At 44.7% G+C, this 25,189-nt stretch overlaps 1 protein-coding gene across 1 annotated transcript in view; it reads left to right on the top strand.

Annotated features, from left to right (window-relative positions):
• Positions 1–25,189, top strand: part of LOC308352057 (solute carrier family 23 member 1-like) — a 48,030-nt gene that overhangs the window by 13,537 nt on the left and 9,304 nt on the right. Inside the window, exons 4-8 of the mRNA XM_080818106.1 lie at positions 14,992–15,151; positions 20,743–20,924; positions 21,769–21,886; positions 22,971–23,127; positions 23,939–24,192. Of these exons, the coding sequence (XP_080674232.1) occupies positions 14,992–15,151; positions 20,743–20,924; positions 21,769–21,886; positions 22,971–23,127; positions 23,939–24,192 (871 nt within the window). The remainder of the gene's footprint in view (positions 1–14,991; positions 15,152–20,742; positions 20,925–21,768; positions 21,887–22,970; positions 23,128–23,938; positions 24,193–25,189) is intronic.

Raw genomic sequence — 25,189 nt, 5'->3', positions numbered from 1 at the left:
GGGCGACAACTATGGAGACTCCCCTTGAGGAGTTTCCCAAAGAGGCAGGGAAGAGGAGTTCTGTTCTGAGGAGACCAGACCGCAGAGGCTCACTAGCGGGGTATGTGGTTTGGGACCTATAAAACAAGGTCAATGCTGGCACTGCCTTTTCTCCCTTAGGGTCCGACAGAGATGAGCAATTGTTCAAATCGGTGCAGTCACCTTTTAGAAACAAAAACCATCCAGTCCCTTGTGCACCTATGTAGGCTGCTAAAATTAGCCCGAGGAACATGGAGTCTTTTTGCTCTGACACTGGCCTGGACAAAATTGTGAGGCCAGGAAAATGTGTCTTTGGAGCTTTCCTCCTCCTCATTTCCACACCTCTCCTCTTCCTGCTCTCCACCACTACCCCCTGCCCCACCTTGATTCCCAGAGTTCCACACAGTGGCTCCGTTGGGCTACCATCTGCTCGGGAAATCCCTCTCTGTGGCCCTCTCTGGCCCTCTTCCGCTCACACCCTTAACCTCAGACCTGTTAGTCCTGCGTCTTCTTCCTTTAACATTAATTTAGCATCTAGTCCAAGGACAGATCTGGGTTCTGTTCCGCCTGAAGCTTACACAGTTTTTGGCGTCCCCTGTAAGGGAAAGGAATCCAGAAGTATGAATACAAAAGCACGTGTGAGAGAGAATATTATTAACTTGGAAAAAATCACAACAAATCACAAATTTTGAAAAGTAGATAAACACCACAAATGCCATAAATTCCAAAATACAGCATGGCGTTTTTATTATTTAACATTCTTACGGCACCCTGTCATACTTCTCCCCCACGTTTTATGCCTGCGGACTCTTTTCTTCTTTAATTGAAGGTTGTGTACGCTTTGATCACCTCTTCATTTTATAAAGAGAAGGAGAGGTCATTCAGTCACTCCTCTAGCACGGGTTCTTCCCAGTTTGCTTGGAAATACTGCTAGCTGAGATACAGAAATGTTGCTGTAGATTTGTGCCCTGCAAACACAGAAATTCTGTTGTATTTGATTTCTATCAAAAAATTTTAAAATGCGTGCTGCATTTATAAGTGTATATGGTGCGTTATTAAGTATATTCTTTTTTTTAAGAGTTTATTTATTTATATGACAGAGATCACAAGTAGGCAGAGAGGCAGACAGAGAGAGGAGGAAGCAGGCCCCCCGCTGAGTGGAGAGCCAGATGCGGGGCTCGATCCCAGGACACTGAGATCATGACCTGAGCTGAAGGCAGAGGCTTAATCCACTGAGCCACCCAGGCGCCTCTATTAAGTATATTCTTGAGAGGAGACAGCTTCCATCTCGACTGCATAGCAATGAGAACCAAATCTTCTCTGGCAATTTCACATATCTGACAGTGGTCAGATTTTCCACAGACTTGCTTCTGGCACCATGCATTTCAGACCTTGTTTCTCATCCACCACCCACATATGTCAAATGCCAGGTGCAGTGGGACACATTCATAACATCATGTGACCTCAGTTTCTGTGCCCTCATGTCATGAAGTAGATCGAGCTGGCATGGGGTGGGGGGTGGGGGGTAGGAGCATTGCAAGAAACAATCATGACACCAAGGTTGCTAGAAATAAATTAAGTATCTGTGGGTGGTTTAGTGGTCTCAAACCACATAAGTACATCCTACCACACTCAAACTCAATTTATCCTGACTCAGCTTCCCCTTAGGCAGATCCTAAAAGTGTTTATGGCCTTTCAAATACCATCTGATGCAAGATTCAGGGTCCTCAAGGTGGCTGTACAAAGAGACAAGAGTTGTAGCCAAATGTGGCTGAAACTGTTTACTTTTGCGAAGTTGACAAAGACATATGGCTAGTGAAGGGCAGGGTAGGGACTCCTCCCCGCACTTTAGAAGGAGTCAGGCAAGTGAGAATCCCTTCGCCAAAAATCTCCATTTGACCTAATCTGTGCCAGGCCTGTGCTCAGCCCTGGGGTTGTGAAGGGAAATGGAAAACATTTCCTACAGTGGGCTTCTGGCCTGACCTGTCTTGACGGAAAATGACTGGACAGGAAAATATTAATATCCATGTCTTCTTTGTCAATTATCTGAATTAAACCACACAGGTCTAGATGATATGGGACTAGCCCCTTGTTTCCAGGAGAGGCTGACTGTAGACAGCAGTCCGAGGAGTATATTCATTCTTGGCATTCTTGGCATGGCCATTTTGCCTGAAGTGCTTCCTTTGCAAGTCATTTCCAGGCGATATGCTAAGGCTTAAGTTCTTACCATCTCTGCTGAGGAGTGGGACACACATGCCCTCAGCTTTGGTGGGTTAGTTCTCTGCTCTCTCTCTCTTCTGTCACCATCTCTTAGAGCCAAAATTTCTTCCAGATCCCTCACCAAGGACTCAAGGTACACCAAGGTACAGGGTTTCTCTGGTTTATCTCTCAGAACCCTAAAATCCAGATACCTTCCCCCATTTTCCAGGATTGGCCCTAGGAATGTAAGAGGCTGCGGTAGCATTAGGGAGGCCTTGCAGGAACCTGCCTGGGGACCTGGGGACCCCACCCCTGTCCCGGCCCCATGGAGAGTTACAAATGGAAGGGTATTGAGTTTTGAAACTGGAGGCCTGAACTCCAGTCTTGGCTTCTGTGCCATGGGAACTTGGACAACTCACCTACCCTCTTTAAGACTCAATTTTCTCATCTGTAAAGTGAAGGAGTTCAACCACACAATGCCTGAAGGCCTCTTTGATCTCTGTTATGGACAGCTATGATGTTGACAGGGAAGGTGATGAAGTGTCATGTTTTAATTGGATTATCGGTAATAAAAGCACCTGTGGGCTTAGCCTCCTGGCAGGTTCTGTGAGAAACACAAACTAATCAGGAGTTAGGATCCAAAGAACTTGAACTTACCCCTTCATTAAATATGCAGGGAAAGAGGGAAATAAAATTAGGAAATAAAATCACCCTAATGTCTTTAGACTAAGGTGAGGGCAGGAATAAATGTGCGTTTGGTTCTACCCATGGAAATAAGCTCCCCTCCCCCCAGATGCTGATGAGTAACTTCCTGAGACATTATGGATTATAAAACCTAGCTGATAGTCTATGACTCAAAGACCAAGTAGAACTGATTGCTGGTTATTTGCTGATAACCCAAAACAGGCTGATGTTGCAATAAGATTTCAGAATATCTTAGTGATTAAAATGACATTAAATAATCAAAAAAATGATAAGAGATGATAACTGCTGCTCTTTTTTTTTTTTAAGGGAGTGCACATGCAGTAGGAGTTGGGGAAGGGCAGAGGAAGAGAGAGAGTCTTTAAGCAGGCTGCACGCGCAGTGTGGAGCCCAATGCGGGGCTCCATCTCACTATCCTGAAATCCCGAGCTGAGCCAAAAATCAAGAGTTGGACACTCAGTGGACTGAGCAGCCCAGGTGCACCACTGCTCAGTGTTAGAGCTCACAAGCACTGGGCCCAGTGTGGGGCGGGCAGCTGTACTCCTTGGCAACATGGATAGCTGCTTCTGTGTTATGACTTTAGGGGTCTTAGGTGCATCCCCCAGGAGCCTTCCTCACTTAGGCTGGTTCTACAGAAAGGCCATACCCACCGACAGGCGTATGTAGGTATGCGGCCACTTTGCTCCTGCCCTCTTGACAGCCAGGTCACCAGATGTACCACTGGAGCTCTGGCTGTAGCAGGAACAGTGGTGGCTTTGGGGGTAGAAGAGTGACCGGGCCATCCATCGCAACAGAGGAGTCCCGAAGACGGGGCTGGTACTTCTGCTTCCTCTGGGTTTAAGTTGAGTAGTTACCAAAAGGGGAAGGCGCATGATGGCATTTCCTTATCTGGTTGAGGGAGCTCTGTAGAAAATGAACAAAGTGCTCTATGTCCAGTAGGAAGTAGTTGGGACTCAGAGTGCTCACTAATTCTTACAACATGGTAACCCTTTAAAACTCAAGAGGAATTCTTCAGTCCCATCTTATAATCCTGGGTCTCTGCTCCCCGTTCTGATCGATTTCAAAGAAAAGTCCCCGTGACATCATCCTTTACCTACTCATTGGATTGACTCAAGAAGGGAACATCAAAATGATGACATGGGTGAGGTTGGATTCCAGCAGCTCACCTTCCAGACGCATCTGTCCCCAACTGTTGACCACTTCCCCATTTACCCACAGGCTTCCCCTCTTACCCACAGGCTTCTTGAATTGCACATGTCCCAACCCCAAACCTTCTCAGGGCAGTCATCCAGGTTCTCAAGTGCATAAGGCATATTGCTCTCCCTAGAGGAGACTTCATGCTTCCTTTCGTCTCTACCCTGGACAATATTTGCATTATTTTCTCTTGAAGTCCTCATGTTTCTGTGAAGAGGAACTGTTTTTTAATTTTTCTAAAGCCTAGAGAATTATATTAGATAATGCACACAAGGAGCTTAGCTCAGTGCCAGGTACAGAAATTTATTTTTCACATCAAGAAAAGGATTGTACTATACACAAAATTTTGTACCCTCCCTCTCCTTTTTAATAAGTAAAAAATTTTAATTGTAAAAAACAGCTCTCCTCTCAGTTTTTAAACATATACAATGCACTGTAATATTTTTCCATTTTAACAAACACACTTCTGCAGTAGTATTTTTTTTTAAATGATCACCTAGTATTTCATTCTCTAGAATATGTAATTGTCTTCTAATTTATTTAGCTATTTCCTATTAAAGAACATTTAAACTGTTTGAAGATTTTCACTATGGTAATAGCAGCCAATGTAATTTATAATTATAAGAGGTAGAAATTATATGTATACTGAGAATCATTTCTCTATTTAAAGACAGAAAAAGACTAGTAGAAATCTTTAAGGTTATTGGTGGGTGGTTTATATTATATATGAAAGGTATTTATTATGTGTGTGCTGATAACATTTATCTTGTTTAAAAAAAAAAAAAGACTGGAACAAAATGTTAATCATTTCCAGGTTATAGAATTAGGGTGATTTAAATTTATTCTTTATATTTTTCTTTATTGCCATTTATTTTCCTTCAATGTCCATGTATTACTTCATAACTGGGAAAAGTAACAACCATTTAAAATGTATTTCTAGAACAGTATTGGGGCATGTTTTATGAGCCATACCCTTTGAACCTGTGCCTAAGAGCAAAAGTCCAGTAGGCTGCCTCTTACTATCTTGGAGGAGGGACTGGGAGCTATGGATGAAGGCCCCAGCCTTGAGACAAATTCTGAGAGCCTACAACCTTTGCCACTTCACCTGCTTTCATCTTTGTTTCCCCAATCCCAAAACAAAGAAGGACAGGTATGTCTTTGGGGAAGGACAGAAGGGAGAGCTGAAGCAGTGGTTCCCAATTCATCACTGGCTTTGGGCAGAGGGATGCGATGGGGGGACTGGGGTACTCTCAGGGTAGTAAGCAGTGATAGGTTTAAAGAAGATAGACAAACAGGCTTCCCCTTCCTACCAGAAATCTTCCTCCCTCCATTTTTTTTCTAGACTGGGACAAACATTTCATCCCTTTAAGCTGATTATTTAGGTACTATCCTCCAAATCTCTAATTAACACACTTCCATTTTAGGTATTACTAATCAGTGTGCCACTATTGATGTCTGAGATCTCCTCTTCTTTCACAGACCTTCACTCACCACATACAAGCAGACTTCCCACCCTCTTATTCTTCTATGCTCCCAGCATAGTTCAATATTCCGTGTCGACATTATAATTAATGACTATGATATTTGGAGCTGAATCATGTTCCCTTTTCCTGCCCAGATTTTTGTTTTCCCTGGAGTTTACATCTCTCTTGTTTCTAATATACTTAATTTTCTATGTACTTATTTCTAATTCAATTCTATACTCATTGCTTATCATCTGAATTTCTTCTTAAAAATTTCATTCACAGGGCACCTGGGTGGCTCATTAGGATAAGTGTCCAACTCTTGATTTCAGCTCAGGTCATGATTACAGGGTCATGAGACCAAGCCCCACTCCACACTCAATGTGGATCCTGCTTAAGATTCTCTCACTCATTCTTCCTCTGCTACTCCCTTCCTCCCCTCTTCACGTTCTCTGTCTCTTTAAAAAAAAATTAAATAAATAAAATATAAATAATAAATAAATAATTTCATTCACATTACCTTCAACTTGATGAACTATCTCCTGGAGCTCTCTGACTTTCTCTATTTTGAATGGTTGCTGTATATAACTGGTATACATTATATATGTCATCCTCAGATGCCCCTACATCCCTATCCTGGGAATTCCCTTCATGTCAGTCCTCAAGTCTAGGTCTCTTGTTTCCATATATTTTTCTTTTTTGGAGGAACACAATAATCCAGTAGCTTCCTGAGAGAGAGAGAGAGAGAGAGAACATAGGAGATAAATTTTGTAAGACTTTGTTTATAAGAAAGTATCTGGATTCTACTCTCACACTTGATTGATAGCTTAGCTGGATATAGAAATTTAGGTTGGAAATAATTTTCTTTCAGAATTTTGAAAGCATCATTCCCTTGCTTTGTAACGTTCAGTGTGATTTTAAGAAAGCCAAAACTTTATGTAATCTCTCCCCCTTCCCCCAACCCAGAAGCTGGAAAAAAAGAAAAAACTGCTTTATAATCCTAGTGTTGTAAATTTTTAAGTTATGTGTCATGGCCTGAGTTTATTTTCATCCATTATACTGTGTACTCAATAATTCCCTTTAATATGCGAAGAGTTATCCTTCAGTTTGTTTGAGTTTCTTTCTCAAACTCCTTTTATTCACATGCTGGATTTCCTGGAATGGTCCCCTAATTCTCTTACCTTTTCTTACCTATTTATAACTTTTTGTGTTTTTGGTCTTTTGGGAGGAGGAAATTAATCAACTTTATCTTCCAACACATCTACTGAATTTATTTCTACTCTAATACTTCAAGAGATTTTTTTGTTTTCTGAATATTCTTGTTTTATGCATCCTTGTTTTATGAATGCAAGATCTTCTTCCTTGCCAAAGATATAAATGAAATGAGAATGTGTTTTTAAAAAATTATCATCTCTGGGGCACCTGGGTGGCTCAGTGGGTTGAGCTGCTGCCTTCGGCTCAGGTCATGATCTCAGGGTTCTGGGATCGAGTCCCGCATCTGGCTCTCTGCTCAGCAGGGAGCCTGCTTCCTTCTCTCTCTCTCTCTCTCTCTCTCTGTCTGCTTACTTGTGATCTATCTCTGTCAAATAAATAAAAATCTTTAAAAAATTATCATCTCTTGAGGTCCGTGAGTGGCTCAGTTGGTTAAGCATCTGCCTTCAGCTCAGGTCATAAACTCAGGGTCCTGGGATTGAGCCCTGAATTGGGCTCCCTGCTCTTGGGGAGTCTGCTTCTCCCTCTCCTCTCCACCTGTGCTCTCTCTCACTTCTCTTTCTCTCTCTGTCTCCAATAAATAAATAAAATCTTTAAGAAAATTATCATCTTCCTACAGGACAAGTTGCTTTCATCTATTTCTTTATTTGGTTCTCTGTCATCTAAAGTTCTGTGATTGTCTCGTGATCCTTGTATATCTGCTCATATTTAAAGGTTGGGTCTCAAAAGCTTGACTTTAGGTTCTGAGCCTGAGACTGGATCTTGTTCACTTTGGACTTCATTGCAGCATGATATGTAGGAATGCCACATAAACCAAATGCAAGGGCCATCATTCACATTGTACTCTTGACATGTTGTCGTGAATTTCGAGTATGTTTATACTTTTTCTAGCATAGTTGGGGAAGCCTGAGTTTCAGCAACCTTATGCTTTTCCACTCAGGTTGTCCTATCCTCCAGAAAAGGACCTTCCAGCCTCTTGCCTGGAGAGTAAAGGGCTGGCTGGAAGTGTGCTAGAAGCTCAGTGGGAAAGTGAGCTGATGTTTTAGTGTTCCCTGTGTATATATTAAATGAATCACCCCAGTGTTCAGTATGGTATCTCCACTTCAACTGTGCCAGTTTACCTGAAGAATCCACAGACCCTGTGTCTTGCCTTTTCCACAGAATAAACTAGTCTTCTGCCAAGATGAGGAAAGGACAATTACCTGCCTGGTTCTGAAAAAGACATTAAACCTGTTTTAGCTCCACATTTACTGTTACATCAAGAGCCAATCTCTGATACGTTGTGAGTTTTTCAGTGTAATGTCATTTACCTATTGCTAACAAAGGATACGGATTCCCCAGGGGCGGCCAGATCAGTTACCACTATCCATCTACTCTCTACCTTTCAAAGTTCTGTTGCAGTTATCTCCTGCTCAGATCTTCTTATCTTGTGGTTTATCCCTCTAAAATATATTTTAAGGTCATTTTATTGGAGTTTCAAGAGAGGCTGACTGTATAATTTCAGAAGTCAATGTTTTTCTTACTTTGCAAAAAAAAAATCCAGTACACATTAAGAATATTCAATCTTTGTATTTATTAATTGCCATAAACATTTTTAGTGTGTCTTTATTTTTGATTAAGAAATTTTTGCCATATCAAAGTTTTTATATTTCTTTGGTAAAATTTATTACTTTTTTCCTTTGCTATTTCTTGATCTACTTAGATAAGACAAATAATCACCTTTTTAAAAAAGTACTTATATGTGTGTTGTTTAGGTTTTTAAATTTAACTCTTGAATCTATTTGGGATTTATTTAGGTATATTGTAGAAGTGAGTCCTCAAATTTATTTTTTTCTCCCTAAAAGCCAATTATTTCAATATCATTTGTTGAAGAAATGAGAATCGAGACTATTCATTACATATTAAGTTCCTATATATCCTAGCATCTATCTGTTTCAGGGATACTATTTTCTGCCATTAATTTCTTCATTGTGTCTTCAACCATTACCACAGTTTTGTTTTTGGTTTTGGTTTTGTTTTAAGATTTATTTATTTATTTGAGGGGGGGGCGTGCAGAGTGCAGAAGCTGATGACCCTGAGATCATGACCTGAGCTGAAACTTAGAGTTGGATGTTTAACCAACTGAGCCACCCAAGTACCCCCCACACCGTTTTAAAATTAATAAGTTTGTACTGTACTTTTTTCAGCTGGGCATGCTTTCCTCATTATTCTTTCCTTTAAAAGTCTTTATAAGTTATTCTAATTTTTAAATTCTTCCAGATGAATTTTTAAGTCATTATACGAAATAAAATATTCTCATTGGGATTTTGATTACATTTGCATTATATTTAAAGATTAACTTGGAATAAGTGACACCTTTGTAATATCAATTTTTCCTTTCAAGGAACATGGTATATGCCTCATTTAGCTAAGTCATCATATATCTTCTACTAGAATTCTGTTTAAAAATATCCCAAGAGGGCACCTGGGTGGCTCAGTTGGTTGAGTGTCTGCCTTTGGCTTGGGTCTTGATCCCAGAGTCCTAGGATCGAGCCCCACATGGGGCTCCCTGCTCATCAGGGAAGCCTGCTTCTTCCTCTCCCTCTGCCTGCTTGTGCTTTCACCCTCTCTCTCTAATAAATAAGTAAATAAAATAAAAATATCCCAAGTGGGGCTTCAAGGTGGCTTAGTCAGTTAAGGGTCTGACTTTAGATTTTGGCTCAGGTCCTGATCTCAGGGTCCTGGGATCGAGCCTAGTGTTGGCCTCCATGCTCAGGGTGAAGTCTGGTTGGATTTCTCTCTCTCTCTCTCTCTCTCTCTCTCTCTCGGTCTGCCTCTCCCTTCATATTCATTCTCCCTCTCTCAAATAAATAAATCTTGAAAAAATATTATCCCGAGTTATTCTATAATGCAGCTATATCATCTGTTATTTTTGAGCATACTCAACAATTTTCACTTGCTTCTTAAAGGAAATTTTTTCTCTAAATTTCAGAGCAGGAAAACATTTCCCCTCCTCTGCAGGATCCTTTTCAGGCCCAAGTCATGCTGAGTTTTCTGTTTATTCATCACTTAACTGGAAGAGATCTATGTAGTCATAATGTCTAATGGACAAGATCAACTATGACCATTCTCTCTTAAGTCCAACAGACACTGAGTCTGGACTTTTGAGTTTTCATATTGATCTCTGCATTTTCCAATTTCAGCAATAATCTTGCTAATTCAGTATAGTTAGCATCCTCACCTTCCACATCTGATTGGGTTCCTCATTCTCTGCCATCATTCAGCTGATGTCTGATCACCCTGGCCTGCCTTCAGCAGGATTTCCCCACCTCCTACCTTATCCTTGATGTTTCCTCTTGGTAATTTTCTAGCCCCTGATCCAACCCTGCTCCTGGGCTATAAATTCCCACCTTTTCTTATGGTATTTGGAGTTAAGCCTGATCATTCTCCCCTATTACAGAACTATATTGTAGTCGTCTCCTTGAATAAAGTCACTGGAATATCATTAACTAGTGTCATGAATACATTTTTCTTCAACAGGAGTACCTGAGAGCTCAGAGAGAAGGGTAGGAGTTTATCTTCCCACTACTTTCAAAAGGGTAAATATTTCTGTTTCTAGGTTAAATCGGGACTGCAAAGAGAGGAGGAAAAATGTCTCCTCTAATCATTAACATAAACTCTAGTTTGTTCTTAGCTCATGTCTTGTCATCGGTTGTTTTTATAACAAACACACTGTTGCAATTTGGCCGGTGACTCAGCCTTTCTCATCAGGGCTTCCCCACTTCCGAGCTGAGCCCTCCTACCACCACTTCCCCTCCCCACCCCCCCCACCCCCCAGTCTCCTCCAGCACAAGAAGTGCAGAGTCACTTCCCTGAAGGGCTCTTGAGATAACTATGTACCTTTATAATACTATGTAAATGTAGATGTTAATAGTAGCCCTGGAGACACATTCCTCTGGCTCTGCCAACCCAATATACCTGTCCTATAAGACATGTAATATACAGATTTTGACGTTTAACATTTTCTTAGGAAACTTGCAAGTCATTGTTGTAAAGAAGAATGTCAGGGCATCTTCTCTTCTTCAGACTCGAGCATCCACATGAGACAGTGAAGGGTGGAAAGAGTAGGATGCCCTGGGATAGTCTTCCCACATTTTTACCGGGTGTTGTGAGGGCAGCAATAGAGAGTTGCAGCCAGATCCCACTCTGGGCCCAGACTGGCTCTTCCTATAAAGGTTCATGAGGCTGGTTATGTAGCAAGTGGGGCTGGGAGGAGGAGAGGAATAGCCAGAAAGTGAAACTGGGTGGTCTGAGCATAGAGTGGTAGGTCTTACTATATTGTAATAGAATTGTAGTCCCTTAAATCCTATTTGACACAAGGTGACATGTAAATGCTCAAGATAATACATAGCGTGTTGGAACTCGTGGGACATGGTCAGAGCACCTCTTTCAAATCAAATGTAACAAAAACAAGAACCAGGGAAGGGGGACCTCTGATCCAGCAATAATACTAGAGCAGTAAGCTTCAAAGTGATGAGTAGATCCAACAGAAGCAACTCCCTCCCCACAGACACGTGTTGTGACATCGTACGAAGAGAGCTGTGCCTCAGACATTAACCTTTAAATGTTAACACAAGCCCCTACAGTAGAGAGATTGTGTCTGCTTTAAGAACTGGAACAGTAGTAGTAGAGTGGAAGCTTTGGAGCTCTGTGCAGGTGACGCTGTGCAACCTGCAGGGCTGAGTACAACAGGCCACAGAGCAAGGGGATAATTAACGCAAAGACACAGCCTTGGACCAGCCCAAGCACAGGGATTCCAACAACACAAAAGAAAACAAGGGATGCAGAAAAACAAATCTTAGAGAACCCACCTGCAAGAGTTGGGAATACCAGACAACAGTTTAAAAAAAAAAAATCCCACAATAGAGCATCTGTAAGAGAAAACACAAAAGAAAATGTCGTAACATACTGCTGAGCTCTTCTGGGCCCCAGGCACTGGCCTCCACATATTTAATCTTCACAGCTACTCCCCAGGGAGAGGACTCATATTTTGTCAAAGACAACACTGAGGCTTGCAGAAGTTGGGCAGCATGCCTAGGTCACATAACTGATAGGAGGTAGAGCCAGATTTAAACTCGCCATAGGTGTGTTCCTGCTCTTCCTTAGTGTCACAGGGCAGCGAGGAACCTGGATGAAGAGGGAGGAGCCTTGAGCACTCCTCCTGTTAACTCTATGACCTCAGGCCCAGATCCTCTACCTATACAAATGACAAGACCAAGCTGGATACGTTTCAAGAGGCTCTTCTGAATCTAAAATGTTGAGTTGGTTCCAAATTAACAGTCTATAGTTTATAAGAGAAACATGCAAGTCAGAAGGCACATGTAGAATAATAGTGAATCATACTCGTGTAGATTTTAAAAATATAGAGGTTGTCATCATGGTAGCAGATAAAATGAATCAGGAAGTTGGAAAGAACACAGATATGCATCAAGGTCACCACCAGAGGTAAGACATACATACAACAACAAAAGCCTAGAATAGTATTGAGTGCACATACCCTATACACATACTGGGGACATGCATAAAGGAAGAACTAGCAGAAATGCAAGGTGTGTATGTAGATCTCTCTCTCTCTCTCTCTCTCTCATCTATATACCAAAAGGGTACTGATAAGAAGTTATATCTGGGGTGCCTGGGTGGCTCAGTCTATTAAGCATCCAACTCTTGGTTTTGGCTTGGGTCATGGTCTCAGGATCATGGGATCAAGCCCCGCGATGGGCTCCGCACTCAGCATAGAGTCTGCTGGAGATTCCCTCTCTCTACCTCCCCCTTTGCTCCTCCCCCTGCTTGCGCTCATGCACTCTCTCTCTAAAATAATTAAAATCTTAAAAAAAAGTTATACCTGATAAAATTGGGGTGGGAATGGGGCAGAAGGAATAGAAAATGGAACTGGTAGGTGTAAGGATAAAATAACAAGGGAAAAATTTATGGATACACTGTGTGAACCTAAAGGTGGAACACGATAATACCCTTAGACAAATAAATGAAAAAAAATTCATCTTGCTTTTGGACATAAAAGATATTTAGCAATTACCAAAAGGCAGAAAGTCCATGTATCATATTATCCCAACGACATGTAATCATCTTGGCAGAAAATAACATGAACAGAATTAGAAAGGAGCTCAACTGCTTGAAAATTTGGAAATGCTCTCTTTAGTGATTTCTGAACTGGGGACAAATTCCTGCATATAGTAACAGAAAGCATTTTTTTTTTAATGAAAAGAAAGCTCACTATCCTAAGAATTGTTACAAGTATATTTTGACCATATCCAAACTCTATGTAATGAGCAGACAGTTTATAGAGAACAGACATTATATCACACAAATGAGTGCGCATCTCTCCTAGCTTAATGAAATGCAAAATAACCTTTGTTAGGGCTTCATTCCATGCCAAAAAACAAAAGGGTAAGTCCAATGTTGGCAGGGTTTTGGGGGCGCCAGGCTCAGCGCTGGAGGGACGGGAATGAAAGATAATGAATCCCTGTCCTTGTGGAACCCAGTAGAATGGACATGGCAGACATGGCAGACTGTATGTGAGCATCGTCTTGAGGTGTTTAAAGTAATCCTTGAGAGTAAGTTATTGGAAGTGGTTATTTTGTTAGTATGAGGCTGAGATGTGTGTCCCTAGAATGTAAATGGGAGTTTGGTTTCACTTGCTGTGGTGTCCTCAGTATCATGGCAGCCGCTGCCCACCAAGAGCAGATCCTCAATAGACACTTGGTGAATGAGTGCAACGTGTGTATGGAATTATAGCAAAAAATTACAACACAAGTTCTGTTTCACGTCACTCTGGTTATATCCATATACAAAGGTTTATATGTTCACTTTGAAAATTCAAGGGGATTTTTTAAAGATCGAAGTAGAGCATGCTTCCCTTCTCTGTCAAGATATTTAGAGTCATGGGAGGCCTGGGTGGCCCAGTTGGTTGAGCAGCTGCCTTTGGTGCAGGTCATGATCCTGGGGTCCTGAGATCGAGTCCTGCATCGGGCTCTTTGCTCGGCAAGGAGCCTGCTTCTCTCTCTCCCTCTGCCTGCTGCTCTGCCTGCTTGTGTTCTCTCTCCCTCTCTGTCAAATAAATAAATAAAATATTTGGAAAAAAAGATACTTAGAGTCATAATTTTTAAATTGAAAAAGTATTCACACACACCCATACCACCCCCTGTATATTCCTGCCTCGTGTGGGCAATGTTTTCTGTTCTACCGTGGAGCCTTGTAGGTCTAGACTTACAGAGGTAGATCAGCTGTCCTCCACCCTGGCTACGCTAGAATCCTCTGGAGCTTTAAGTACACCCCGTACCTGGGTGCAGTCCCAGACAAGCCCACCAACTCCTCTCAGGCTAATGCCCAGGCATCATCGACTCTCATATTCAGGCAAGATACCAAGGCCACTTAGGCAGCAGAACTCTTCCATCGAATTTATATTTTCATTACATAGGATGTACTGAGTCATTCTCAAGAATAATCCTCCAAGAGGTTTTTGTGAAATTCTGAGTATACCCTCTTGTATTGTGAAGAAAAAATATCTGAACTGGGTGTAGCAAAATGCTGGGGTGCCTCTGTGCCACCCTTCCCCAATATTAATGTCATGGGTGGGCAGACTAGGCTAGCCCAGATAGCCTCTGATCTAATAAGAGAGGCTTGTTGGAGGTTGACTTATCAGGCTGCATTTACCTCAAAGGGAAGAAAGTTCTAGAAGTTCTCAGAGGTCAGAGAGAGAGGCTGAGCAGGAGTCAGAAGGGCCTGGGTGGAAGGATCTTGCCCTGATAATTGACCTAAAAACTGTTCTGTCCATGTGATAAAAAGGAAGCTTGGAGGTCAAGGTCTGGGATTGCTGGTCATTTTGAAGGCACAAAGTCTGGCAACCCAAATTTTAGGGTGTGCATCTCTTGGTGGGAGAACTCCCCATGGGAGCTGTGTTTTTATCCTGGGCTCTGGGGAAGATTCTCTGGGACCAGGGTAGACATGTTATCTGTCCAAGGTTTGGCGGGGTTCCTGGGTCTGACTTGGAGCCCAGCAGGAGCTCCTTGTATACGGAGACCAGCTGGGTCATGGATGGCCTCTAAATCAGGCTAGGGGTTGGGATTAAAGAACCACCACTGGGCCCAGTTTCAGACCCGTGCTAACAGATCTTGTGGCTAACTGCTTCCTTGTCCCCCTCCTCCAGGCTGCCCATTCTCCAGGGAGGGACGTTTGCTTTCGTGGCACCCTCCCTGGCCATGCTCTCCCTTCCCGCTTGGAAGTGCCCTGAGTGGACATTCAATGCCAGTCTGGTGAACACCAGCTCTCCTGAGTTCACCGAGGAATGGCAGAAGAGGATCCGAGAGGTAACGGAGCAAGGGGAGGTGGACTGGGCGATGTTACACTACTACGATGTGTTTGATAATCTTGCTCTAGTTCTATTGTTCTCTCCCCTCCTTCCAAAGTCTGCACTTGTCCCTTTCTAAATGAACCTTAAAATTTTAATTTAGCACATATAGAAAATAACACGATGAATTTCCCAAGCTGAACTTGCTCCTGTTACCAGCAACTGGATCAAGAAACAGATGAGTTTCCATAGATGAGTTTCGCCTGGTTTTGAACTTTCTATACAGAACTCCTCAGAAAATACTAGCTTGTGTCTGCCTTCTTAATTCACCATGATTTTTACAAGAGTCTCCCCCCTGTTACATCTAGGGGTAGACTCTTCATTCTCTTTACCGAGTAGCGTTCTGTTATGTAATTACACGGTAATTTACTTCTCTATTCTGCTGTTACCCAAACTCTGTTTAAGGGTAGTTTCCAGTTATTGGCTGCTATAGATAGTATTGCTATGGATGTCTGTGTACTTGGTACTTTTAGGTGAACATATCTATGTATTTCCACCAAACAGACATGTAGGAGTGGGCTGGCCAAATCATAGGGTGTGTGCCAGTCAGGGATTGCCGGAGGAGCAGAACCAACGGGATGTGTAGAGGTGCACGCGGGAGGAGATGTGTTGTAGGAACTGGCTCACGTGGTGAAGGAGGCCGAGAAATCCTTGAGCTGCCTGCTGCAGACGTTGATGTTCATGCTGCTGGGCAATCTGGGTGGCCAGGTCTTTTTCACAGTAGTCTGGGCTGGGTCCTCAGTTGCAGAATAGGCAAAGCTCAAACCAGCAACACCGTGAATACCAGTTTTTAAAAATACAAAATCCTTCCATACTCTGTGAAATGTCAGGCGTGGGCAGACTGCCAGCTCCGCAACAGGCCGCACGCTCTCCTATTCTCCCACCAAAGGCACACGTGCCCATTGCTGTTGACAATCTGGACCACCCTGGGCAATGCAAGACGGAGATGGGGATTCTGTTGTTTGGGGGCCCCGTGCGCGTGGTTCATGGCCCAAGGTATCAACTCGTAGACCCTCATGACTACATTCAAGGTCATACTTCCTCCCTCTTTTTAGGACTCAGGGCCATCACCATGAACCACCAGTATTTGAGATTTAACTATAAACTCCTATCCCACACAAGGTAAAATTTCAACAGAGCTGTGTATGATCCACTTGTCAGACTGAACTGCTAGTCGCTCGCCTCGCCCCAAGCCCACAGGGGCAACCCTGGGCATTTATGCGCATGCGTAGTATCACACATAACTCAGCCCACAGGCTGCATCTAGACTTGCTTTCCTTTTCCCACCAAGGGCCTTCTGTGGAAGTGTTAAATACTCTAACAGCCTCCCCCTTTCTCCATTAGATGAGTGGCACCCATGCTCTCTGAATTCAGGGACTCACATGGTGAAACTCAAGTCTTTGTTGCTTGAATTAGGTTACCTTGTGAGGTGATGTCTGTCCTGGGTGGGAGGGACTGTCACTGGCTCATGAATCCTAGGAACCCCTCCTGTGTAACTGCCTTTTCTTTGCCTGACCATAACTATTTCCTTTATTTTTAAAAAATATTTTATTTATTTATTTTTGAGAGAGAGAGAGAGTGTGTGTGTGTGTGTGTGTGTGTGTGTGTGTGTGTGTGTATACAAGCAGGGGGAGCGGCAGAGGGAGAAGCAGGCCCCCATCTGAGCAAGGAGCCCGATGCGGGACTCGATGCCAGGACTCTGGGATCATGACCTGAGCCAAAGGCAGAAATTTAACCGATCGAGCCTCCCAGGAGCCCATCACTAGTTCCTATAATCAAGCAAAAACTTGAATGTCTTTCTGGCCCTAGTCGAGATACTGTTCGGGTCTCTGATAGGAGCCACTAATGCTATTCACTAGTGGTCTAATTCCAAACAGGGCGGACTAGTTAGTAGTGGTCTGTGAAAGGGATGGGGTGGAGAGCTGCGCCAGACCCCAGCCTCACCCGAAGCCCCATGGCAGAGCGGAAGCTCCCGGCTTCTGCCAGGGTCCGTCCTTATTCAATGTGGATTCCGTGGTACCTCAGGGAGCACTGAGCTGCGAGGGCAGAGGACATCCATCTGAGCCAGACCAGTGAGTGTCAGCCTGAACCTTCTGCGGTTCTTCTTCCCTTTCAGAAGCAGCCTTTTTGCACCCACCTGTGCTCCGAGAGGCCAAAAGTGCTCAGTCCCTCCATCACCCCCTCAAGGCCTTGTGCTTCCTTTTTATCTCAGGTTAGACCCAGAGTTAGTTAACAAGGCTCTTGAATCTTTAAAGAACACTCCCGTGGGAGCTCTGGACCAAGCTATTCCCTAAGAATTTCACTTGTCAAGCTGGTGGGTCCTGGATTTTTGCCAGATACACTGGCCAATCTCAGATGCCATGTGTTGTAGTGCCTTCTCCAAATTAGGCTGTGCTTCTCCAGGAAGCCTGGTTTTATGAGGCCGTCGACAGAATGAGTCACAGAACACGTGCACGGCTTGTGGGTGTTTGTCTATTTGTTTGTTTTTGCTGTCCCCCCGGGGAGCCCATATTTGCTTCATTAGATCCAAATTAAAACCAAGCAAAGAACAAGAAGTGGGGGTTCCTCACCCTGCTCTGCTAGACGCCAGGGAAGGTTTCCCTTCCACACAGACCTGCTGAGCTCTGGAATTTCTTCTGCAGGAATCTCTTGCCTGCACATTATCCAAGAAAAAAGATCTGATGCATTCATTTGTCTCCTCTCCTACCTAAGCATGTCTGCTCAAGTCTTCCCTGTGTCCTAATGAAGCACCTGCCTCCAGCCCTATCATAGCACAACTCACACACCTTCGGCGCATTCAGAAGCCATTGCCTTGTGTTTCGAGGACACCGGGCAAGAGTTCTGGAAAATAATTTCCCTGGGGCTTGAACAGTATTAATAGTGAGGGAGGTGTTTAGGGATATGGGTCATGCTGTACCTGTGTTAAACATGTGACCCCAAGTGGCAGAGATACCATATTCTCTTTGATACCCTTATTGTTTATTTTTGTGTTTATGATATACAGAGTCCTTTAAAATCCTTTAAAGGAATATGAAAACTTCAGCTCTGAGACCAAATCCAGCCCGAAGTCTGTTTTTTAACTACTTATGCACTAAGAATGGTTTTTACATTTTAAAAGGTTGTTTAACAGTGGGTTAAGCCACTGCCTTTGGCTCAGGTCATGATCCCAGGGTCCCGGGATCGAGTCCCGCATCGGGCTCCTTGCTCAGCAGGGAGCCTACTTCTCTCTCTGCCTTTCTGCCTGCTTGTGTGCTCTCTCTCTCCTTCTCTCTGACAAATAAATAAATAAATAAAATCTTAAAAAAAAAAAAAAAGAAGAAAAGAATATGTGGTAGAAAGCACACATGACTCACAAAGTCTAAAAGATTTACTATCTGGCTTTTTACAGAAAAAGTTTGCCAACTCCTGCTCTGAAACCCAGGGCCCAGGGTAGGGATTCCTTTTGCCCTAGGACAATAGTCTCCACTATTTTTTCCCCACGTTATCTCCAAGGGTCTGACACAGCGAGCTAAGCCGGGATCCTTATCTGTGGCAGTTGAGCTCCATCTGCTGGTCCGATGCGTTTCACCAATGCTGTAAAGTCCGAGAAAGTTCTTGCAAATTTCAGCCTTTCATTAATTGGATTGATTGGTTGAATTCACGTAACTAGGCTATTGGAATTTAAGGTAGCATCTCCCTGTTCAACTGAATTATATTTATCCACACACATCTCAAGGACTGAAACCACTGGTGGTCAACACACCACATACGTCTCATTACACTAGTCCCCAGTGAAGGCGATGCAAATGCAGGACGAACAGGAAGGTTGTTACTTACTGGGCTCAAGTAATGGGGAAGTGAAAGTCAACAGTGGTTCTAGTTTAAGGCCATGGTGGTAGCAGAAACAGTAAGAAACTGGGAAGAGAAGGCAAGTTCAGTTTTCAACACCTTAGACCAGTTCAGACTTCACCTTTCAGTATCATGGTAGTTTTTATGTACCTACTTATGTGTCCTTAGATATAAGTGAAATGAGTGACAGCAATGATAGAAGGAATGAGAAGGAGGGATTTAAATTATTTGGTTATTATAAGGTGCTCAGACTACCCATGAAATGGCATAGTGTTCTTTGAAAGTGGACTTGGATTAGTTGTAAAAGTACATTGCAAATTCTAGGGCAACCACACAAAAAAGTAAAAAAAAAAAAAAAATTTAGTGTAACTGATACACTAAGAGAGGAGAAAAAATGGAACCCTATGAAATGCTCAATTAAAACTACAAAAAGAGAGGAAGACAAAAATAGGAACAAAGAACAAGGTGAGCAAGTAGAAAATGGTAACGAGTATGGTAGATATCAACCCAACTGTGTAGGTGAATGTCAGTGGATTAAATGTACCAACTAAATGACAGAGACTGTCAGAGGGGGTACAAAATACAGGTGATCTAACTATATGTTGTCTGTAAGAAGCCTACTTTAAATGAAGATATATGGGGCGCCTGGGTGGCTCAGTTGGTGAAGCGTCCGCCTCAGCTCAGGTCATGATCCCAGGTCCTGAGATCCAATCCCTGCTCAGCGGGAAGCCTCCCGCTTCTCTCTCTGCCTGCTGCTCCCCCTGCTTGTGCTCGCGCTCTCTCTGACAAATAAATAAATATCTCTAAAAGATAAATATAAAGACACACAGAGATTGAAAGTAAGTGGATGGAGGAAAATGCACTGTGCCAACACTAATCAAAAGAAAGTAGAAGTTGCTCTGTTACTTTCAGAAAGAGCAGACTTTAAAATAAGGAAAAGTTTTCAGGGATAAAACGGAATGCATAACATCCAAACTAGAAGAGTAAGAAAGGAGCCATTAAGTAAATTCAATCGGTCCAGTCGAGTAGGGGTTGGCAAACTACAGTCCAGGAACAAGATCTGGCCTGCTGCTTGTTTTTATATAGCTCACAAGTTAAGAACGGTTTTACACTTTAAGTGGTTGGAGAAGAAGACTACGATTTCATGATGTGTCAGAGTTATATGAAATTCTAATTTCAGTCTCTACACATGAAATGTTATTGGAACACAGCGAGGCTCATTTGTTCACAACTTGTCTGGGAAAGTTTCGACAGAGCCCATATGGCCCATCCAGCCTAAAATATTCACTATGTGGTCCTTTACAGAAAAAAAAATTTTTTTTTTTTTGCCAACTCTTGCAATAGAAAGTGGGAACACGGAAAAATAAGGCAGCAAGAGGTTCAACACGCTATGGAGTGACGTTAGACATCACCACCATTGTCACCATGACCAATAAATACTTTTGAAGGCTATTTCCAGAAAGCCTTCAAATGAAGTGAAAATGTCCAACAGGTAGTTGGAAATCCAGAACTGCAGAGAGGAGCAAGAACAGGGCTCTCCTTGCCTCCGTAGTTCTGAGATTCAGCTTTGATCCTGCAGTGCCTCTGAGGGTGCCCCCTTGGGGGGTACCCAGGTTGAGAAGTGGCCTGTGCCTCTGGGTCTGCCATGATGGCCCTGGGCTGGGCTGAGGCCCACAGTTTCTGCAAGCTTCAAGGTGTCTGAATTGTACTTTCTCTCTCCAGTTGCAGGGCGCCATTATGGTTGCATCCTGTGTCCAGATGCTAGTAGGATTCTCAGGCCTCATTGGGTTTCTCATGCGCTTCATTGGCCCCTTGACCATCGCTCCGACCATCTCCTTGGTGGCCTTGCCTCTCTTCGATTCTGCGGGCAGTAACGCTGGGGTCCACTGGGGGATTGCCGCCGTGTAAGTACTCCCTGGGAATGGAATGGCAGCTCAGTTCTTTCCAGTGGAACATCACCCAGTAAGAATAATGTGTTCTGGATATTGGCAAACTCTTGTGGTTTACAGATACCACTACTATTTATTACATGATTAGTCCTCAAAAACAATGAGTTAATGGTGGGCAGTATGTAAGAATACTTAGTGTCGTGTTTACAAAATATTGATACTGTGGGTCCTCTGCCTGCTAGGTTTTCATTGAGCCAATCTTTGTAGACCTCTGGCACCTGGGAAAGGTGCAAAGACAGGGCTCCAGCTCTCCGTAATCTCTCTCCGAGAGAGGAGCCTTGGGTCCTAGGAGCTGTGACACCAGGAGACAGTGATGACAATCATAGAATGCCATGCACGGTCCAGGGAAGGGGGCCGTGACAGCCAACTGGGAGGATCAGGAAGGCGTTAGGGAAAGAAGAGGCCTTAGGCGCTTCCACAGAGCCTCGAAGGGACTTGGGGTTGGCACTGGACACACTCATTCACGCCGCTGTGATCGTCTGACCACGAGGACTTGCAGAATGACCTGGGAGAGAAGACAGTCTCTGACTCTGGCCTCACCCTCTCCGCGTGCTGGGATCTGTCCAGCAGCTGACCCACGGGGAGGAATAGTCCCCCTTCCCAGTATTCCTCTCCAGCCACCAGCAGCTCTGAAAGGGAACAACCCACCTTCTCAGAGATGGGACCTGCCTCCTTGGGGACCCTCCTACTGCGGCACCGGCCACCCCCTTCCAGAGATGCATGGCGGCTCAACTTCCTGGACCCTTGCTCAGGACAAGCCCCAGCTTGCCAGCCTGGGCGTGGCTTGTTTCTGTTTCAGGACCATCTTCCTCATCGTACTGTTTTCTCAGTACCTGAAAAACGTCGCCGTGCCTGTGCCGGTTTATGGAGGAAAGAAGTGTCACACGTCTAAGTTCTACCTGTTTCAGGTCTTCCCGGTAAGAAGCACTCCCCACGCTTCTGGTAAGAAGCACTTCCCTTCTTAGTGGACTCGCCCAGAGGGTGAGGGTCAGGGTCAGCCTCTCGCACTCCCAGAGGGTCCCCGAGGCAAATGCTTCCCCATGTGCAGATCCTCTCCTCCCTGACCCCCACCCCTCTGCTGTAGAAAGAGGTCAAGGGGAACCCCACAGTCCGTGGGAACACTCCCCAGCTTTTGGTGTAATGCAGTACCCATTGTTTATGAAGCTTCTCACCCCAGAGCAGAGAACCCTGCCCTAGGTCGCTGCTCTGGGCACCCGTGTGGGACAGCCTTGTCATACGTTCCTGGGGCCATCCCCATAGCAAGGTTCATGGCTAATTATACAAACTGATAACCTGGTTGCTCAGATCAAGGTCTTAGTGGTTCGTGGGTAATCTGGACCCATTGCAATGGGGCTGGTCCCTCCCTTTTCAGACACTGCTCTGCTGGATTTGCATCTCGGTGTGAGATCTATGTGGCTGCCAACCACACAGTATGTTTTCAGCTTTAATTCCACTGTGAGCTACATTTCACGTTGTAAAAAGATACTTCCACATCTCACTGATCCCTCACTGCCCTGCAGGCTGGTGGTCCTACCATTCTGCGTGCACAAGCCTCACTTGGGGACCTTGCTAAAAATGCACGTTTCTGGGGCTCTGTCCCCAGGGATTAAATATCAGTAGAGCTTCAGGCTCTGCAGCACAGTGACTGTCATTCCATTGTACAGACGAGGAAACTGAGGCTCGGAGAGTTTGATCCAAGGTCATGTGACCAGCCAATGGTGGAAAGAGAAACAGACAGTAATCCTTCTGACCCAGGCCGTGCCCATTTTGCTAGAACTTTCTGCCTCCATTTGACCCAAGGTTTTTCCATAGTTTGTTTCCTACATTCCTTAAATGTGCTAATGATGACACAGATTGCTGTTGGCATTGGAAGGGCCCATAACCCAGCGTTTCCTCATTTCAAAGAGCTTCCCTGACCTCCCTCCCAGGCCCAGCACCTCTGGGAGGTGTTGGTAGGGCCTGGGGCCCTGGGCAGGGTTGTGAAGGGGGCTCCCTCTGCAGGTGCTGCTGGCGCTCTGCATCTCGTGGCTTCTCTGCTTCGTGCTCACAGTCACCAACGCCCTTCCCACGGCCCCCACGGCCTATGGGCACCTGGCCCGCACTGACACCAAAGGCAATGTGCTGAGCCAGGCTCCTTGGTTTCGCTTCCCTTACCCAGGTAATGAGAAGATAGGGCTCCTTTGTACCAGGGACACGTGTTTTCCAGGACTGTCCGTGGGGTCAAGGGCACTGAATGGAGAGTTGACTAGAGGCAGGGGATGAATCTCCTCCAAAAGATCTGACAAGGAGGAGCAGGCCCTAGGGGGTCCATATGAGACCCCTAAGAGAAGAAGGAGACCCTTGGGTTGTCCTAAGAATCTTCTGGGGATGTTAGACCAAAAGCTCACATTCCGGGACCTTCCTCTCCTCCCCTTCTCCATGTGACTCAGAACCCATGGCCTGAGAGCAGGCAGATCGGAGAGGTCTCGACCTTCTAGCAGAACTTTGGGACTCTTCCTGGATTAGTTGGATTCCACCCAAGGGAGTCTTAGCCTGAATTAGAACATTTCTGGGAACATGAGGTCAAGGCCATCCCTTAGCCCACTTCTGGTTGCCTTTCCCAGCACTTTTGGCTCAAGTGTATTAATAACCAGGTTCCAGGGTGGGCTGGCTGGGCCCCATGGACTGTGGAGCTCCTGCCTCCCTGAATGAGAATCTCTGCTTCCAAATGCTTCAAGATCTGCACAGGAAGGGGCCCCGCTGCTGGCTGTTTTGGTGCACAGTACCCTCAAGGTCTGGGTGTGTGCTTGCCCTCAGGGAGGAGTGGTAGGGCAGGAGTCCATGCCAAAGCCTCCGGACAGTTGTGGGGTTGGGAAATACACTGCCGGGTCTTGCAAGCCTCCCAAAGACCCCTTCAGGCACAGAAGTTAATTTGGGTGCAGCAACGCATGGTCTTCTGGATTAACATTCCCTCTGCATCGCTCTTGCAGGACAGTGGGGCCTCCCCACCATCAGCCTGGCTGGGGTCTTTGGGATCATTGCGGGGGTAATCTCCTCGATGGTGGAGTCTGTAGGCGATTATTATGCCTGTGCCCGGCTGGTGGGGGCCCCCCCGCCTCCGAGGCATGCTGTCAACCGTGGCATCGGCATCGAGGGTCTCGGCTGTCTGCTGGCCGGGGCCTGGGGGACAGGGAACGGCACCACCTCCTACAGCGAGAACGTCGGGGCTCTGGGCATCACCAGGGTAAGTCCGCCGACAGCGGCTTCAGGCCGGGTACCTGCGTCCGTCATGCCCCTGTGAGTCTCTTGTTGCTGCAACAAATCATCACAAACTCGGCGGTTTCAAACAACTGAGATTGCTTATTTGATTGATCCAGAGTTCAGACATCCAACACGAGGCTCAGGGCCTAAAATAAAAATATTGGCAGGGCTGGGTTTCCGTTAGCTTTGAGGCAAGTCTTTTTTCTTGTTCCTTATGAGGATTACAAACACAACCAAAAAATTTATTTTGACGTGGTAAATCCTTACCACATGTCTTGTCACGAGGACATTTAAATAAATAAGCTCTTAGATGGGAAAGAAAAATAAGCAAAGGCAGGATCTGCTACTTTCTTACCACAGCAGTTGCCACTAGAGCATCTGTGGAAAGATACTTAAAAAAAAAAAAAAACTTTTCATTGTGGTTAAAGACACACAACATCAAAACTGAGATCTGCAGCCATCAAACAAGTCCTTGTTCCCCTTTCTCCCCAGCACCTGTCAGCCAGCATCCTAGTTGCTGTTTCTACGATTTCGATGACTCTAGGGACTTCCTAACAGTGTAAGCCTACAGGACTTGTCTTTTTGTGACTGGCTTATCTCACTTAGCAGAATGTCCGGGACTGTCCGTGGACAGATAGACACTGCATTTTATCTATGCCTTATGTCTGGATTTCACTCTAGCTCCTCTCTGTGGCCCCTACTGCCCTTGCCTTGGTCTTCATCGTGTCTGTCTCTGTCCCACCGCCCTCCAGACACGCGGATTTTCCTTCCCACCTCCTCCCCCGCAGCTTTACTGAGATATACTTCCCTATACTATAACACTGCCTAAGTTTAAGCTGCAAGTGTGCTTATTTGATACACTCCTGGTTTGCCACGGGATGACCATGAGCTAACACTCCCATCATGTTACATAATTATAATTTCTTTTTTTGTGGTGAGACCATTGAAGATCTGCCCTCTTGGCAACTTTCAAGTGTGTA

The sequence above is a fragment of the Martes martes genome (assembly GCF_963455335.1).
Source record: "Martes martes genome assembly, chromosome: 11".
NCBI lineage: Eukaryota > Metazoa > Chordata > Mammalia > Carnivora > Mustelidae > Martes > Martes martes.
The sequence above is the reverse complement of the archived record's forward strand: the minus strand, read 5'-3'. Positions and strand labels throughout refer to the sequence as shown.